Source organism: Balaenoptera physalus (assembly GCF_965194825.1).
Source record: "Balaenoptera physalus genome assembly, chromosome: 15".
In the NCBI taxonomy this organism is placed as follows: domain Eukaryota; kingdom Metazoa; phylum Chordata; class Mammalia; order Artiodactyla; family Balaenopteridae; genus Balaenoptera; species Balaenoptera physalus.
The window spans coordinates 39,948,736-39,965,120 of NC_138894.1; the positions used below are offsets into that span (position 1 = coordinate 39,948,736).

General features: G+C 35.9%; 1 protein-coding gene across 1 annotated transcript in view; it reads left to right on the forward strand.

Moving 5' to 3' along the window:
- PPP3R1 (protein phosphatase 3 regulatory subunit B, alpha) overlaps nt 1-16,385 on the forward strand; it is a 57,607-nt gene that overhangs the window by 21,883 nt on the left and 19,339 nt on the right. Inside the window, exon 2 of the mRNA XM_082426116.1 lies at nt 8,106-8,145. Within this exon, the coding sequence (XP_082282242.1) occupies nt 8,106-8,145 (40 nt within the window). The remainder of the gene's footprint in view (nt 1-8,105; nt 8,146-16,385) is intronic.

Here is a 16,385-nt window from a genome sequence, read left to right on the forward strand (position 1 = left end):
AAAGATCCCATATGGTTTTAGAATAATAGCATGACAGGAAACTATATTATTATTTTTTAAGAAATGATAAGATTTTTATCTTAACTAGAGACTTAAATTTATGTGTTATGAAGCAATTCCATTATACCTGGGACTCCTTATTAAGTTTTAAAAATCAGCTTTATTGAGGTATAACTTGCCATATAGTAAAGTTAACCAATTTCATGTGTACAATTAATGTGTCCTGATAAATGTATATAGTTTTTTAAGCATCACCACAATCAAGATGTAGAACATTTCTGTTACCCTCAAATGTTACTTGGTACCCCATTGCATTCACCCTCCGACCCGTGGCAACCCCTGATCTTTCAGTAACTATAGTTTGCCTTTTCTAGGATTTATAAATGGAATCATGCTGCATGTAACCTTTTGTATCTGTGTTCTTTTAACATAACTTTTGAGAATTATCTATGTTATGTGTATCAGTAGTCTTTGCCTGTTCATTAGTGAGTAGCACTCCATTGTTTGGATACACCGCAGTATTATCTGTTTGACAGCTGATGGACATTTAGGTTGTGTCTTGTTTAGGCTATTAACAATAAAGCTTCTATGGACATATGAGTACAAGTCTTTGTGTGGCCATGTTTTCATTTTAGTTCCTACCAGCAATGTATAAGAGTTTCATTTTTAGTTGAGACTTGATATGTCAACATTTTCCTTTTAGCTACATGTACTGTATGTCTGGGTGTTAGTTTTCTATTGCTGAGTAACAAATTACCAAAAACCTAGTAGCTTAAAACAGCACCTATTTATTGTTTCATAGTTCTGTAGGTCAGAAATTTAGCATGGGGTCTTCAGGGATCACAGGGCTGAAATCCAGGTATCCACCAGACTGAATTCTCATCTGGGGGTTTTCAGGAAGATTCTGTTTCCAAGCTTATTTATGTTATTGGCAGAATTCAGTTCTTTGCCGCTGTAGGATTGAGATCTTTGTTTCCTTGCTCACTGTCAGCTGGAGGCCACTCTCAGCTCTTAGAGGCTCACTCCATCTCCCTGGTGTTGAATTCTTAGGCTTTGAATCTCTGACTTCCTCTTTCTCTTTTTTTTAATAGCTACTCTATTTATTTATTTATTTATTTATTTTTAGCTGTGTTGGGTCTTCGTTTCGTGCGAGGGCTTTCTCTAGTTGTGGCAAGCGGGGGCCACTCTTCATCGCGGTGCGCGGGCCTCTCACTGTCACGGGCCTCTCTTGTTGCGGAGCACAAGCTCCAGACGCGCAGGCTCAGCAGTTGTGGCTCACGGGTCTAGTTGCTCCGCGGCATGTGGGATCTTCCCAGGCCAGGGCTCGAACCCGTGTCCCCTGCATTAGCAGGCAGATTCTCAACCACTGCGCCACCCGGCAAGCCCCCCCTTTCTCTTTTTAAAAGACTCTTATGACTAGAACAGATCCACCTGAATAATCTTATCCTAAGGTCAGTTGTTTTGGAACCTTAATTACATATACAAAATCACTTTGCAGCGGTACCTAGATTAGTGTTTGAATAACTGGGAGATGTTTATATACCAGAGGCTGGAAATTTCAGGACATCCTGGGATTCTGCACAGCACACAACCATTTGTTCTACATTTTCAGTAACACTTGGTATCTCTGTTTTTAAATTTTAGACACACACACACACACGCACACACACTAGTTGCACATATAGTGGTATCGCACTGTAGTTTAAATTTTCATTTCTCTAACATCTAATGGTGTGAAATATCTTTTCATGTGCTTATTTGTTATGTATATATCTTTTGTATATATCTATTCAGATCTTTGGGGGTTTTTTCTTTTTTTTTTCTTTTGTATGCTGCTATCCATTTGTTTTAGCATCACTTGTGCAGAGGTTTTCCCCCATTGAATTACCTGGACATCTTTGTCAGATATCACTTGACTCTGTGTGTTTATGTATTTTTTTTTTCATTTTATTCTGCTCCATTGAACTTTATATCTACTCTTATACCACTGTCACTCTGTTGATGACTTTAGATTTATAATAATTCTAAAAGTCAGAAAGTTTTAAGTCCTTCAACATTGTTCTTCTTTTTCAAATTATTTGCTGTTTATATCCTTTGCATTTCCATATACATTTTAGAATCAGTGTATTGACTTCTATAAAATATTTTACTGAGATTTTAATTGGGATTGTTTTTTATCTGTTAATCAGTATGGGAAGAATTGCCATCTTAATGAGTCTTCTGATCTATGCACATGATATAGCTTTCTGCTTTTTTAGATCATCTTGAATTTCTCTCAGTTATGTTTCATGGTCTTCATTGTACAATCTTTGCACATATTTTACTAAATATTTTGTATTTTTGATGATTTTCTAAGTGAACATGATCCTAATTTCATTTTTCATTGCTTGCAGAATGTAGAAATACGTTGGATTTTATATATTGACCTTGTATTCTGTGACCTTGTTTCATTCATTTATTAGTTCGGATAGCTTTTTTGTAGTTTGTCTAGGATTTGTCTACATGTACAATGATGTCATTTGCAAGTAAAGGCAGTTTAACTCCCTCTTTCCAATCTGTATGTCTTTTATTTCTTTTGTCTTGCCTTATTGCACTGGTGCAGATAACTTTATGTTGTTCCTGATCTTGGGGAGAAAGCATTCCTTCACGATATTAAGTATGATGTTAGCTGTAGGCTTTTTGTAGATAGCCTTTATAGACTGAGGAAGATTCTTAGTTTACTGAGTTGTTCTTGTTTTGTTGCGAAGGGGTATTTAAATTTGTCAGATGTTTTATTCTATCTGTTGAGATGACCATAGGTATGGTATTTTTTATTCTGCTAGTATAGTGAACCATGTTAATTTTAAATATTAATCCAACCTTGCATTACTGGGATAATCCTCAGTTGGTCATGATTTTTATTCTTTAAAATTTTTTTCTGGATTTAATTTGATCAAATATTGTTAAGGATTTTTCCATCCATGGTCATGAAGAAATATTAGAGTATAGTTTTCTTTTTTGTAATGTCACTGTCTGATCTTGCTGTCAGGGTAAGCTGGCCTCATAAAATGAGTTTAAGAACTATTCCTTGGGGCTTCCCTGGTGGCGCAGTGGTTGAGAATCTGCCTGCTAGTGCAGGGGACACGGGTTCGAGCCCTGGTCTGGGAAGATCCCACATGACGCAGAGCAGCTGGGCCCGTGAGCCACAACTACTGAGCCTGCGCGTCTGGAGCCTGTGCTCCGCAACAAGAGAGGCCGCGATAGTGAGAGGCCCGCGCACCGCGATGAAGAGTGGCCTCCGCTTGCCACAACTAGAGAAAGCCCTCGCGCAGAAGCAGAGACCCAACACAGCCATAAATAAATTAATCAATTAAAAAAAAAAAAAAGTGGGACTCCTGATATTCATCCCACTTTAAAAAAAAAAAAAAAAAAAAGAACTATTCCTTCCCCTTCTGCTTTCTGAATGAATTTGTATAGGATTGGTATGTTTTTCAAACTTTGAATATATGATAGAATTGACCAGTGAAGCCATCAAGTCTTTAGTTTTCTTTGTTAAGAAGGTTTTGTGTGTTTTTTTTTTTTTAACTCAAATTCAGTTTATTTTAATAGCAATAGAGCTGTTCAACTTTATTTTTTTCTTGAGTCAGTTTTGGTAGATTTGATTCTTCAAGAAACTTGTCCATTTCATCTAAGTTATAAAATTTATTTTCATACTTTTAAAAAATATCCATTTATTTTTCTTTTAATGTCTGTAGAATCTCTAGTGATTTGCCTGGGGTGTTAGTTATTGACCTTTTCCAAAAAATGAGTTTTGGTTTTACTGAGTTTTCTTTCTGTTTGTCCATTTTCTAGTTCATTAATTTCTGCTTTTTTTCTCTTTCTCCCTTTGCCTTGGGTTTAATTTATTCTTTTTCTAGCTTTTTAAAGTGGGAACAGATCATTGTGTTTTGGACTTCCCTTGTAGTAGCGTTTTCCTCAAAGGACTGCTTAACCTGCATTCTTTAAATTCTGATAGCTTCAGTTTTTACTCTGTTCAAAATATTTTCTGATTTCTCTCATCATTTCTTCTGTGACTCATGGGTTATTTAGAATTGTGTTGTTCATTTTCAAATATTTGGATGTTTCTAAATACCTCTCTTGCTTAATTCCATTGTAATGAAAAAATATATTCTGTATGATTTCAAACCTTTAAAGTTTATTGAGACTTTTTTTGAGGCTCAGAATAATGTCTGTCTTCGTGAATGTTCGTGTTCAGTAGAAAAGAATATTTTGTTGTTTTAGGACATCTTGGTTGATAGTGTGTTGTTCTGATTTTCCACAACTTATTTTTTCCTTTGGTCTACTTATTTTCTGTTATTTACTGTGAGAGAAATGTTAAAATCTCCAAATATGACTATCTATTTAACTTTCAGTTCTCTGTACTTGACACATTTAATTTTGAAGCCCTGTTATTAAGTATATACAGTTGGCCCTTGAGCAACAGATGTTTGAACTGTGTGAGTCCACTAACACAGGGATTTTTTTCAATAAATACTGTAGTATCGATACTACATGATCCAAGTGAATCCATGGATTTGGGTATCTGCCAGGGTCCTGGAACCCATCCCCTGTAGATACTTAGGGATAACTATATATGAAAGGGTTCTGGGACCCAGTTACAATGTATTTTGCCCTACACATCCACAGACTTCTCAGATAGCAGCTGGGTGTCCTACAATTCAACTCAATTCTGACACTATATAGAGATAGCATCAGCTTCCGCGGGTTAAGGGCTCAGTCCTACAAGACTGCCCCCTCCCCCCCTCCTTTAGATGCAAATTGCAAGTCCAGGTTGTTACCTGAAGTTCTGACCAACCGGTTATAGATTGGAGGTTCCAACAACCCCCACCTTGAGTTTGAGTAATTTGCTAGTGCCACTCAGAACTCAGAGAAACATTTTACTTCCTAGATCACTGACATATTATAAAAGGATGTAACTCAGGAACAGCCAGATGGAAGAGATGTCTAGGGCAAGGTACATGGGAAGGGGTGTGGAGCTTCCATGCTCTCTCCAGGTGCTCCAGTCTCCCTGCATCTCCACATGCCCCCCAACCGAGAAGCCCTCCAACCCATCCTTTTGGTTTTTCTGGAGGCTTCATTAGATAGGCATGATTGATTAAATCACTTACCAGTGGTGGTTGAGCTCAATCTCCAGCCCAGCTTAAATCATTGGCGAATGGTTTAACCCCCAGCCTATCTCTCTTCCCTAGAGATTGGAAGGTGGGACTGGAAGGTCCAACCTCTAATCACATGATTGGTTCTCCTGGCCACCAACCCCTACCTTTAGTCCTTTCCCATAGTCACCTCATTAACATAACAAAAGAAATCTTTATAGCTCACTTGAGACATTCTAAGGAGCTCTTGTGCTAGAAATGAATGAGGACCCAAGGATATTTCTCATTATATATCACAATATATTTAGGATTGTTACATCTTCCTAATGAATTGACTCTTTTAAGGTTATGTGATAGTCCTCTTTATCCCTGGTAATATTCCTTGTTCTGAATTCTACATTGTCCAGTATTCCTAGCCACTGTATCTTTCTTTTGATTATTACTTGTGTGGTATATCTCCTCCTGTCTTTTTAGTTTCAGCCTATCTGTAAAGTAGACTTCGTGTAGATAGTATATAGTTGTATCTTCTTTGAATTGGAGTTATTAGACCATTTACATTGAACATAATTAATATAATTCTCAAAATGCTTGGATTTAAATCTACCATCTTGCTAGTTACTTTGTATTTTTTTTCTCATTGGATTTTTGATCCTTGCCTCCTATTTATCTGCCTTTCTTTGGATTGAGTATTTTTATGATTCATTTTTATTTTTTTATTAGTATGGATTGCTCTAGGGTTTACAATATGCATCTTCAACATCATGCTCTACTTTCAAATAATGTTGTAATGTTTCCCTCACATTGTAAGATCTTGACAAATATATCAATATTTCTGTCTTACATTTGTGCTGTTTTTGTCAAACCTTTTACTTCTACACATTATATACCTTACAGTTTGTTATGTTTGTGTTAAATAGTCGATTATATTTTAAAGATATTTTAAAATGAGGAAAATGTCTTTTATATTTACCTACATATTTACCATTTCTGGTAATCTTCATCCCTTGGTCTAGATCCAGATTTCCATCTAGTATCATTTTTCTTCTGCCTGAAGAATTTTCTTCTGACATTCTTATAGTGCATGTGTATTACAGCCTAATTTTTTTAGTTTTTGGTTATCTGGGAAAAACATTTTACCTTAATATTTGAAAGATATCTTTTCTGGGTATAAAATTAGACAGGTTAAGGTTGAAATAAGTTTAGGAGAGAGATGAGGCATTCATTGTTGACGGAAAAGCCCTAAAGCCCTAGCCAGATTGGTCCTTGGGTCTTGTGGATGTTAGCTAGCAGGGAGTGATACAGGTAGAGGATGGATGGTATCATTTATAAAGAATTGATAACACTGTAAAGGTCAGTGGGCTGAAGAAACAAGGACCTGGTTTCAAAGTCCTCCCTGAAAGTACCGCATAACCCTTTTGCCCTCACTTATGAAACAATTACAACATTATTAAAAAACAAACAAACAAACCTCACAGTGACAATCTAGGGATCGTTATACTTTTTTGAGAGCCTCATAAGAAACATACTTAATTGTAAGGTAGACTGGAATAATATTTTTTAAAGGGTATTTAAAAAATTTAGACATGAAAGAATATGTGAGACAGTAAAAGATAGGAATCATGGTAAGAATCTTAAGGTCAATTAAGTAAGGTGCAAAATAAATAGAACTCCATCTCTGCTAATTAATAATGTCATTTTTATTAATGTTTGCTATTCCTGTCTCTATTTTAATATATATTTGATGTTTAAAGTGATCTAAAACTAGATTAACCAGTTAAATTATCTGCTATAATTTTCAAGGAAAAGACTAATTACTGTCAGCAAAGATAAGAACTAAAGATGCTAATTTACTGATAAACTTTTCTCAGACCTTAAGTTTACTCAGAATAAGAGATACTTTTAAGAGTTTAAAAGCTAGCCAGCCACACTGAAATGGTACTTCTTATTTCAGGCTGCGCTCAATAACTTCTTAGGATACATAGGTATATTCAAATATCAATATTTACATGTTAATCCCATTGTACACTTGCTGCTAGACAGGGTCAAGATTAGATAGATGGGATATAGGATGCATGGTATACTCAATTTATTGTTGAACTTTAAAAATTCAATTTGTATTACTTTAAATTCTGTAGACTTTTAAAAAGATTTTCTTCATGATTTTTACTTCGTGTGAGTCTGTTATACTTGGAATTTTTACAGTTTTAGATTTAGAACTATTTCTGGTTCCATTGCTAATCAAATGGTGTGATCTTTCACCAGCTTGACCTCCCTGGACCCAGTCATCAAGAATTTTAAAATGTAGGCATTGGGTCAGGTCTGTAGTTTTTCTAGAGCACTTTTTTCTTTAAGTAAACTTCTTGTAAATTAGGAGTTCAGGTGAATTATATTGGAGTTTATCCATGAGATAAGACTTCTCATGAAAAGAAAAATTTGGAGTTCAAGTGGCTGGCTGTCTTCCATTGGACCTACCTTCCTATTAATATTTTTCTTATTTTTGTTGCATAGCGTACAGAAAATTCTGTTTCAATGCAGGTATGAAAGGATTTTTGTTTTCTTAACAGCTTTGCAGTCTCAGTAAACTCTTCAATTAAATAGAAATGGCAGGAGAAGGTTTATTCTGAGCTCTACCCAAAAATGAGTTCATCCAGCAAGACAAGTTAGAGCACTGACAGTGTGTAGTGTGTTAAAGTTTGATATACAGTATGTTTAGGGTGCTAAAAATATTTAAAATAAATTTTAATCAAATCTTTGCATAAGTCTTAAGTGACAAGGCCACAACTCAGGCCTGTTTGATGCAAGAGCTCTTTCTATCATACTGTATAATTTTTTTATCAAAAAATATTTATAGATGTAGACACATTCGTTTATGGCTTATTTCCCAATGTTTTGTGACTCAGAATATTTAAGTTCAATCTTTTAAAGACATTTGTGCCAATTTTGTGACTAATTATTATTATTTTTTTCCTCCAGGGAAATGAGGCAAGTTATCCTTTGGAAATGTGCTCACACTGTAAGTCAAATATTCTTATCAAGAACTTCTTTTATTTTCACATTCTATATATGTATGTATGTATGTAAATCTTACGCCTCTATAAATTTATATAGCAAAGTTAGCCCTTAACCATTTTAAATGGCAGTGAATTTGACTTAGAGTCTTTCTGAGTTACCAGAATAGGAAAAGATTTTTTTATAGACCTCTTTATTATTAGTGTCTGCACTATGTTGTAATTACAAATTGACCCTCAAATCTCAGTGGCTTAACCCAACTGAAGTTTTTCAGATTAACAAAGCTTCAAGTAAACAGTTCACTTACTTAACTTCTGGTTATGTAAAATAAAGTGCTTATTGAAGGCAAAACTGGTAGACTAAGGGGCTATATCGTACAAGACATTTCTGGGGAGGATGAGGAGTATAAGAGGTGTGGGTGGACTGGCTATTTCTGACTATACTGGAGAAGATAAAGAAAGAAAATGACAATCTTAGAAATTCTTGATTCAAGGATCAGAGGACCAGGGAGCTTAAATAAAAATCAAAAGGTCTCTTGTGTGGAAGTACAATGATTGGGGAAGAGGGGAGATCATGAGAATTGGAATGCGGACACTGGTAAATTTAGATACCATCCTGAGGTCCCAGAATTCCCAAACTCTTCTGAACCTTCCTTGCCCTTTCTGCCGTCCCTGTTTGATGAAGCTGGTCCTGCCTTGTTTGGAGGCATCTTACTTTGCAATGAGATGTCTCTTCTTTTTTGTCTCATTAAAACCATTTCCCCATTGCTCATTGTTTCATTAGTCTCCCTTCTTTTCCCAGAACACTTGTCAGTTTCTTTCATTCTCATCAACACCTTTGCTTGCTTATGAGCTCTGGATAAATGCTCTTCCATCAGCTCTTTTCTTGAGCGACTTCATCGTCTTTCAGATCTCAGCATAAATGTCCCCTATAAAATGTCCCCTCTTTGGAGATGTTTTCTCTTTCTCTGCTCTCTTCAGATTCTCTCTAACATGGGCAGTACCCTGTTTATTTTCTTTAGAGCAGTTACCATAAGCTTAAATTACTTGTTTATTAATCCATTTTATTTTAAACTTTTTTTTTATGGTGATACTCTATGACCAATGACCCATAGTTTGGCCATCCCTACTACTATTTACATTTTATTTTACTGTTTCCTCCCAGGCTTTCCTTTATGAATTTCTTATATAATTTTGATCATATGTAGGTGTGTATTTCTGTTTTAAACATGAAGATAAAATGTTGTATCCAGTGTATTGTTAGAATTGACCAAAACCAAATCTAATTACGACTCTCTAGACCAGAGGTTGGTAAACTACTGCCTACCGACAGTTTTTTTAATAAAGTTTTATTGGAACACAGCCATGCTTATTAGCTCACATTGTCTATGGCTGTTTTTGTTTGACCTCTGAAATGTGGTCAAGATAGAGTACTTACAGACTAGTGCTCCGAGTGTTATCTAGATCTATAATTCTTGTCTGTGCCATAATTGACATGTCAGTTGTATAGTTTCTTTAGAATTGAAAGAGTCCTGCTCAGAATTGTGCCTTGCCACTTACTGTTCAGCTTGAGCCTGTGGTGTTTTCCTCCCGTTGCTAGTGGGCAAGAAGGAGGTGTAGAAGCCTGTAATTAGCTAGGATTCAGGCTGCAAATAGAGTTGGGGTAGGCTGTTGGGAGTACAGCTCTGAAAAGTAAGTATGAGGTACTAGGAGGTTAGTTTTTGTTCCTTGGTCAGGGAACAGAGGTCCTAAGGGGGCAAGACGTCCCAGGTTCTTACCTTCTGCACTCCTTTAAAATCTGGGACTGAGGGTCATTTACCTGATTGCAGAGAAAAATGTCCCAGGGCAAAAGGCAAGATGGATGTTCCCTTCGGTACATCCAGGATGGTGAAAGCCAAGTTTTTTTAAATAGTAAGTATTTGAAATAGATTTCATACACTGTTAAAAGCTATCTCTTTCAGTTTTATGTTCAGAACTTAGTAAGTCTTCTTTCTTATGACTTCATCTGTGCTTTGATGAAACTTGAGCCTTGTCACTAAAGATCTGTACTTGTCAGTGATTGTTCAACTAGGTATGAATCTGTCTGAATTCTTCTGTCATCCAGTAAAAATGTAGTTTTCCTCTATTTTCTAATTGGTTCACTAGAATATAATATACTTTATACATGATTTGGATGAATTTGAACTTATTCACATTAAAACCACCACTTTTTTCCCCACCCACACATTGTAGTAAGTCTTTTTTTGCTCATTTGCAAAACTTCTTTATTAATGGGAGAGCTTAGTGTTATTTGTAAACAGCTGTTACCGTGTTTAAAATGTTAAAACCAATCCTTGAGGCACTTTACTTTTTACACTTCCCCTGTTCAAGTTGTGCCTTCTCTTCCCTTCCAGACCTAGCTCAGGTCTGTGTTCTCTGTGAGGCCTTCAGTAGTCCTCTCACCTCTTTAGTAGTTACTGTCTCTTTTGTTCTTTTAGTATTTAAATTATGCTATTTTTAAAAAAGGTAGTAAGATGCTAAATTGTATGCTGTAAAGTACTGTTTTTAACCCTGTGACACAGAGATAAGTACCCACAGAATGCTTACAGTCTAGCTACTGGGAAAAAGAGAAGAAATGCATTAATTTTTACAGTGGAAACAAACCATTATGAGCAATAAAAGCAAAGGTTCCAAGGAGGGAAAATTACCTTTGGTTAAGAAAATTAAGAAGAGCTTCATGGAAGGGGTGCTGTTTGAAATTGTTTTTTTGAAATCTACATAAGATTTGAATACTGATTAATTCTTTCACCTGTCTGGTCATTTGTCCCTTTCAGTTTCCTTAAATTCCATCCAGATCTTCAATATTTTATCTAACCCCCTTGCATAATTCTTTCCAGTGCCCTACTTTTAATCAGTGATTTTCGTCTCCTAATGCTGAAGAAAACCGAGAACATTTTTAAGTGTTAGCCTCATTACCTCCCCACCCCATCACCCGCTGCCTGCCACACACAGAAATTTCCCCATTTTTGTACTCATGCTTAATAACTCCTTCCTTTCAATATCAGAGTTTAGGTTATACCTCTCTTATTCAAGGTCAGCCTTGGCACTTATGCTTTTGATCTCATCCCCTCTCATCTCTAGGACCTTACGTTTTTAGTTTCTCTTTGTTTTTACCTGTGTCTCAGCTTCTTCATTTTTCTTCAGTTTACAAACATAATCAACTCCCCTTTGGTCCTGATCCTGCGTGTACCTCCCAGTTCTTCTCCTTTCTTTCTCATATTTGAGCTTTGCCTGAGCATATACAGTGATCTCCATTTCCTTATTTCTGCCTGCTCAAATCTGGCTTTCATCTCCTACTACTTTGCTGAAACTGTTATTATTAAGGTCACCTTCATTGTATTTATTTATTTTGTTTTATTTATTTATTTATCTTTTGGCCACACCGTGTGGCTTGTGGGATCTTAGTTCCCCGACCAGGGATCGAACCTGGGCCCTCGGCAGTGAGAACACACAGTCCTCACCACTGGACCGCCAGGGAATTCCCATGGTCACCTTCATTTTATTGGCACATTGCCTAGTTGCTAAATCTGATGGAGTGAAAAAACCTGTAAAATAATTTGTGCTATTTGGGAAAATTTGAGCACTGATTATTTAATATCAAGGAATTAATTATTAATAATTAATGTTTTAGTTGTAATAATATTGTGGTTTAAAAGAATACCTTAGAGATAGATGATAAATATTGAACAGTTACAAGGACATGGTACGTCTGGGATTCGCTCTAAAATAATTGAAGTGGGTGTATAAATAAGATTTCTAATGTGTCAGTGGTTGAAACTGGGTGATAGATATGTGGGATTCATTATATGAGTCTCTCAACCTTTGTATGTGTTTGAAAGTTTCCTTTATAAAGTTTTTTTTTTTTTTTTTTAATGAGTGGAAAAAGGAGGCGGGAAATAACTAAGAGTAATATCAAGGAGAAGTAATTATTTAATTATAGTTAAGTATGGCATGCAGCACAGCAAGCCTTAATAATAAGAGGCGGTTGAGCTCATTTTCACCCGTAAAAGAATTGAGGTATTGACAGTGGAAGTGGAAGTGCGATGCCTGGCATAGAGCAGATACTGAGTAAGTATCTGTTGACTGAATAAGCTAGTAAGAGCTCAGAGCTGGACTGTGGAGACAACTAGTTGGATAATTTTAAAGGCTGTATCTTTAGAAAAACCCAGTAGTTACCAATCACCCCATTTGTTTTCATAAATATTAACAAGTACTTACATGGCATTAGCACATGCCAGGCACTGTTCTAAGCATTTCACATACATTTATTTACCTTCTTAATCCTCACAGCAGCCTCATGAAAGAGATATTGTTACTTTCCCCATTGTATAGATGAGAAAACAGGCATCAATAACTGGCCTAAGATCACACAGCAGCAGGTAGAGTAACAAAGCCATGATTTGATCTCAAGCAGTCATGCTCTAGAGTTATATTTTTAATCACAATACTGTACAGCCTCTCTTATAGTAACTCTTACAAGATTAATGTTATGTTTGTCTATGTGAACGATTTTAGGCAAAACTGGACTTGTCTAAGACATAGTTAGGTATTCTCTGATTTTTTTTTTTTTTTTTTTGTCTCTTAATTGAGTGTTTGCTTTTTGTTGAGTTAAATTATTCTAGGCCATTGTGACTTTGTTTCTGTCTGTTGGCTGACCTGTCTGGAGTAGGAAATGTATACTCTGTTGGGGTGATTCGCTCAAAGTTGAGACTGTGGTTGTAACTTGGCATGATAATTTGGAAAAGTGGCTGAGTGCAAGATACTAGGTTAGATAGTTCAGCAGAGGGCTAGATTGGAGCACGGGACGAAGTGTGAGTGGAAAGTCAGATTCAACTAATATGTTTTTACTGTTGATAAAACCAGTATAATTCTGAATAATTTTGATAAAATTGGTGAACAGAGGGTCTATTTTGTAGATTGAATGTAGATGAAAGACTAAAACAGTCTTTTATCTGAAGAGCTTTCTCAATTTTCTTTCGTTAGAAGGTGACCCAAGAGGAGCTTGGCAGCCTCTGAAGGAACGTTTCCCTTTGCATAATGAACTGTCTGTAGAAACCTTGAAGACACCTTTAGCCATTAGGACACTGCTCTCATTTTGAGTAAACAATCTCATATTCAGTCAGTTTTGTTTCTGGTTTAAATACTTACAAGTGACTTGAAAACATAGAGATATTGACTTCAATTTGTGCTGTTAATTCCTGCTCACAATCAGTTGTCTCAGCGAGGTTTACATGTTCATATTCTTTGCTTAGACTAGGGTTTTTCTTTGTTTTGAAAACAGAAAACTTTTTCACAGAAAAGGTTAATCTAAAGTTAATTTGATTTCCTCCTTCATTTCTGCATTCTTTTGTTTCCTTTCTTATATGTACTAGCTTAACTCACTTTAATTTTTTTTGTTGTTGCTGAAATGATTTTAATCTATAGGTGAAACACTCTTTAAATGATACTCAGAATACATTACAGTTTGGTTTTAAGATAGATTTGAGTTTAAAACAGGTCTTAACAGTGATTCCAGTAAATCAAGTGCTCCAGAACACAATTCAGAGATGTAACAATTATGTGATGACTTCTTAAATGTCCAAGGGGATAAAGATCTTCCTCAAATGTGGAAAGAAATTAAATCATTCTATAGTACTAACCTCCAAGAGTTCTCTTTTATAGACTGCAATATTATTGTCAGTTTCATATACTTTTACTTTATGAAGAACTCCCACAGGAAGAAATTCCTGAAGGTCTTCCCAGATATAAACAGCTACATTTTCTGTCGTCTAACGACATCTGCAAAATACGGCACATCCAGATCCAGATTCTTATGGTCAAGGGGCTTCATAATTGCCTCCTGTGGAGCCGATGGGTCGCGCTGAAGGAGAGCAGGCGGGACACTCGCGCCCACCGTCGAGGGCCAGAACCCGCTTTGCTCATGGTTTTGCAGGCCCACGTCCCGCCAGCGCCTCCCGCCCTCCAGTTCACTTTAATTTTTCAGTGTTGTGTGTTCTAAAGAGTAATTTCTGGTTTACTCCCAAATCTTTATTTATCATCTCAGAAATCTTTGGAGGAAACTTTTAATATCCATAAAAACTTTATGTCACTAACTTTGAAATTGACTTGTACACTTGTTACTTTAGATTTAAATCTTCATAAATGTATCAAATAATTCATGCTTTTTAATCTACCAGCCATGATTTATCATTTACTTAGCAATTAGTGATCCTGAACTCTAATTTATTTCACCTAGTCCACTGAGAATTACTTATATTCTGTTTTCTTTCAGTAAAGCTTTATTGCTGAGTAATGAAGTATAGTGCACAAACTTGAACGCCTAGGCTTGAAGTTGCTACCTTGTTTTGCCATCACAGTACGTTTTTAAAAAACAATGCCTGGATTATTTACTATATTCTAAATATTTCAGGTTTTTAGATGAGTAGTCTTAAGAAAAGTGAAGTGCTAGCTCTGTTTTCTTTATCCATACTGTCAAATTTTGGCATCATGGTAGCACTTAACAAATTTGTAGTTTCAGCAGTGAAGTCCATGGCATGTAGTAATTTCATAGTCTACCACAAAATTGAGTAATTTTGTAGCTGGTATGTAGAAGACAGTTACTTCAGCTGGTTTAAGAAAGCCTAGCTAGCCATTTAGCAAAAGTATAAATTCTTGGATCTCCCTCAGAATGTTAGAGCAAAAGAGGTGGAAAAATATGCAAGAAAAAAGGAACTTGGAGAACAAATACAGAGTGTAATAGCATCTGTCTAAAAGACATCTCAAAAGTTATATTACATGAAATAAAAGCAAAAATAATCAGTGAAATAGTAGGAGAAAATTTTCTTCACCTAAAAAATCGTATCTTCTGATTGAAAGAGCATTCTGATACTCGGGAAGTTTAGATGAAAAAAGATCTCCATTTGGTGTCAACCTCTTTTGTAGTTTTAAAAGTCCAAGAGCAAAAAGAAAACCCTAAAAGCTGCTAGACAGGGAAAAGGTTGGCCTCAAAAAGAATAAGAGTCTACTGGCATTGGATTTCTTAGCAACAGCAATAGATATTAGAAAGCAATAGGGTGGCTAATTCAAAGTTCGTTCTGAGTTCCTAAATCTAGAATTTGATAGCAACCAAATGATTACTCAGGTGAGAGGCCAAATTAAAGACATTTCCAGAAATATAAGGACTTGGGAAATTTACCTTTCATACGTTCTTGAATATGTACCCAGAAAAATGAAGGAGAAGTTAGAGGAAAAAGATGAAACAAGATCCAAGAAACGAAATCTCTTAAGACACCAGTGAAGATCCCGGTATAACAACTATGCCAGGGACCTGGAAAGCAGGTGGTTCAAATTAGAGCAAGAAGCCAGAATTGTCTGTGGAAAATGTCATCAAGAAGAAAGTAAAAGTCATTATATAAATTGTATGCTAGAATTTTGTAATGTTAAGGTAAAAGGCAAGGCAGTAAGAAAAAAAAGCAGAGACTGGGGATGCAGTATTACATTCTTGGCGATAAACCAGATTGAACTCTCGAGAAGCCATAAATAAGTCTTTTGACTAAACGGTGCTGAAAGTAAAAGAAGACTCTTGAATATGCATGCTTTTGTGAAAATACCATATTTGGGGGGGAGTTGGTGGTGGGGACTGATACAAAGCTAAAGAAAAGTCAACTAGTATGTTTAACTGCAGCATATCATAGGAAAAGATAAAAGAAAAGCTTGGAGAATGTGATATAATGGGTTAGGGTTGGATTTGACGTACAAAAACAGTGGAACTCTTTGAGAGCCACGTCTTTTGCTTAAGATGTGTTACTGACCTACGCAGTATACTTAGGTTAAAAGAAAAAAAGAGTGTGGCTTTCAAGCCAGGGTTATTAATAACTTAGTGAGAAAACTTGAAGATGTGTTTTTATGATCTTATAAATGTATGCTTATTGCATATTCTCATTTGAACCACAATGTAAATAAACCAAAAGGAGAAGAACAACAGCAAGACAAACACCTTCAGCAGGAAAACCAGTAGCACACCAGTAGGAGAACATCTTAAAAATATGTTGTTTGATTTTTATCTACCTGAAGTGGAAATATTCTTATATTTTCTCCCTTTTCTCCATACTTGGCCCAAGAGTGCAGGTTGAGGAACAACAGTGTTTAGTATCTCTTAGCCTAACCTTCTATGTTGACTCTTCTGATGTAACTAACAAGGAAAGAAATTAGATCGGAAAGTATTTCA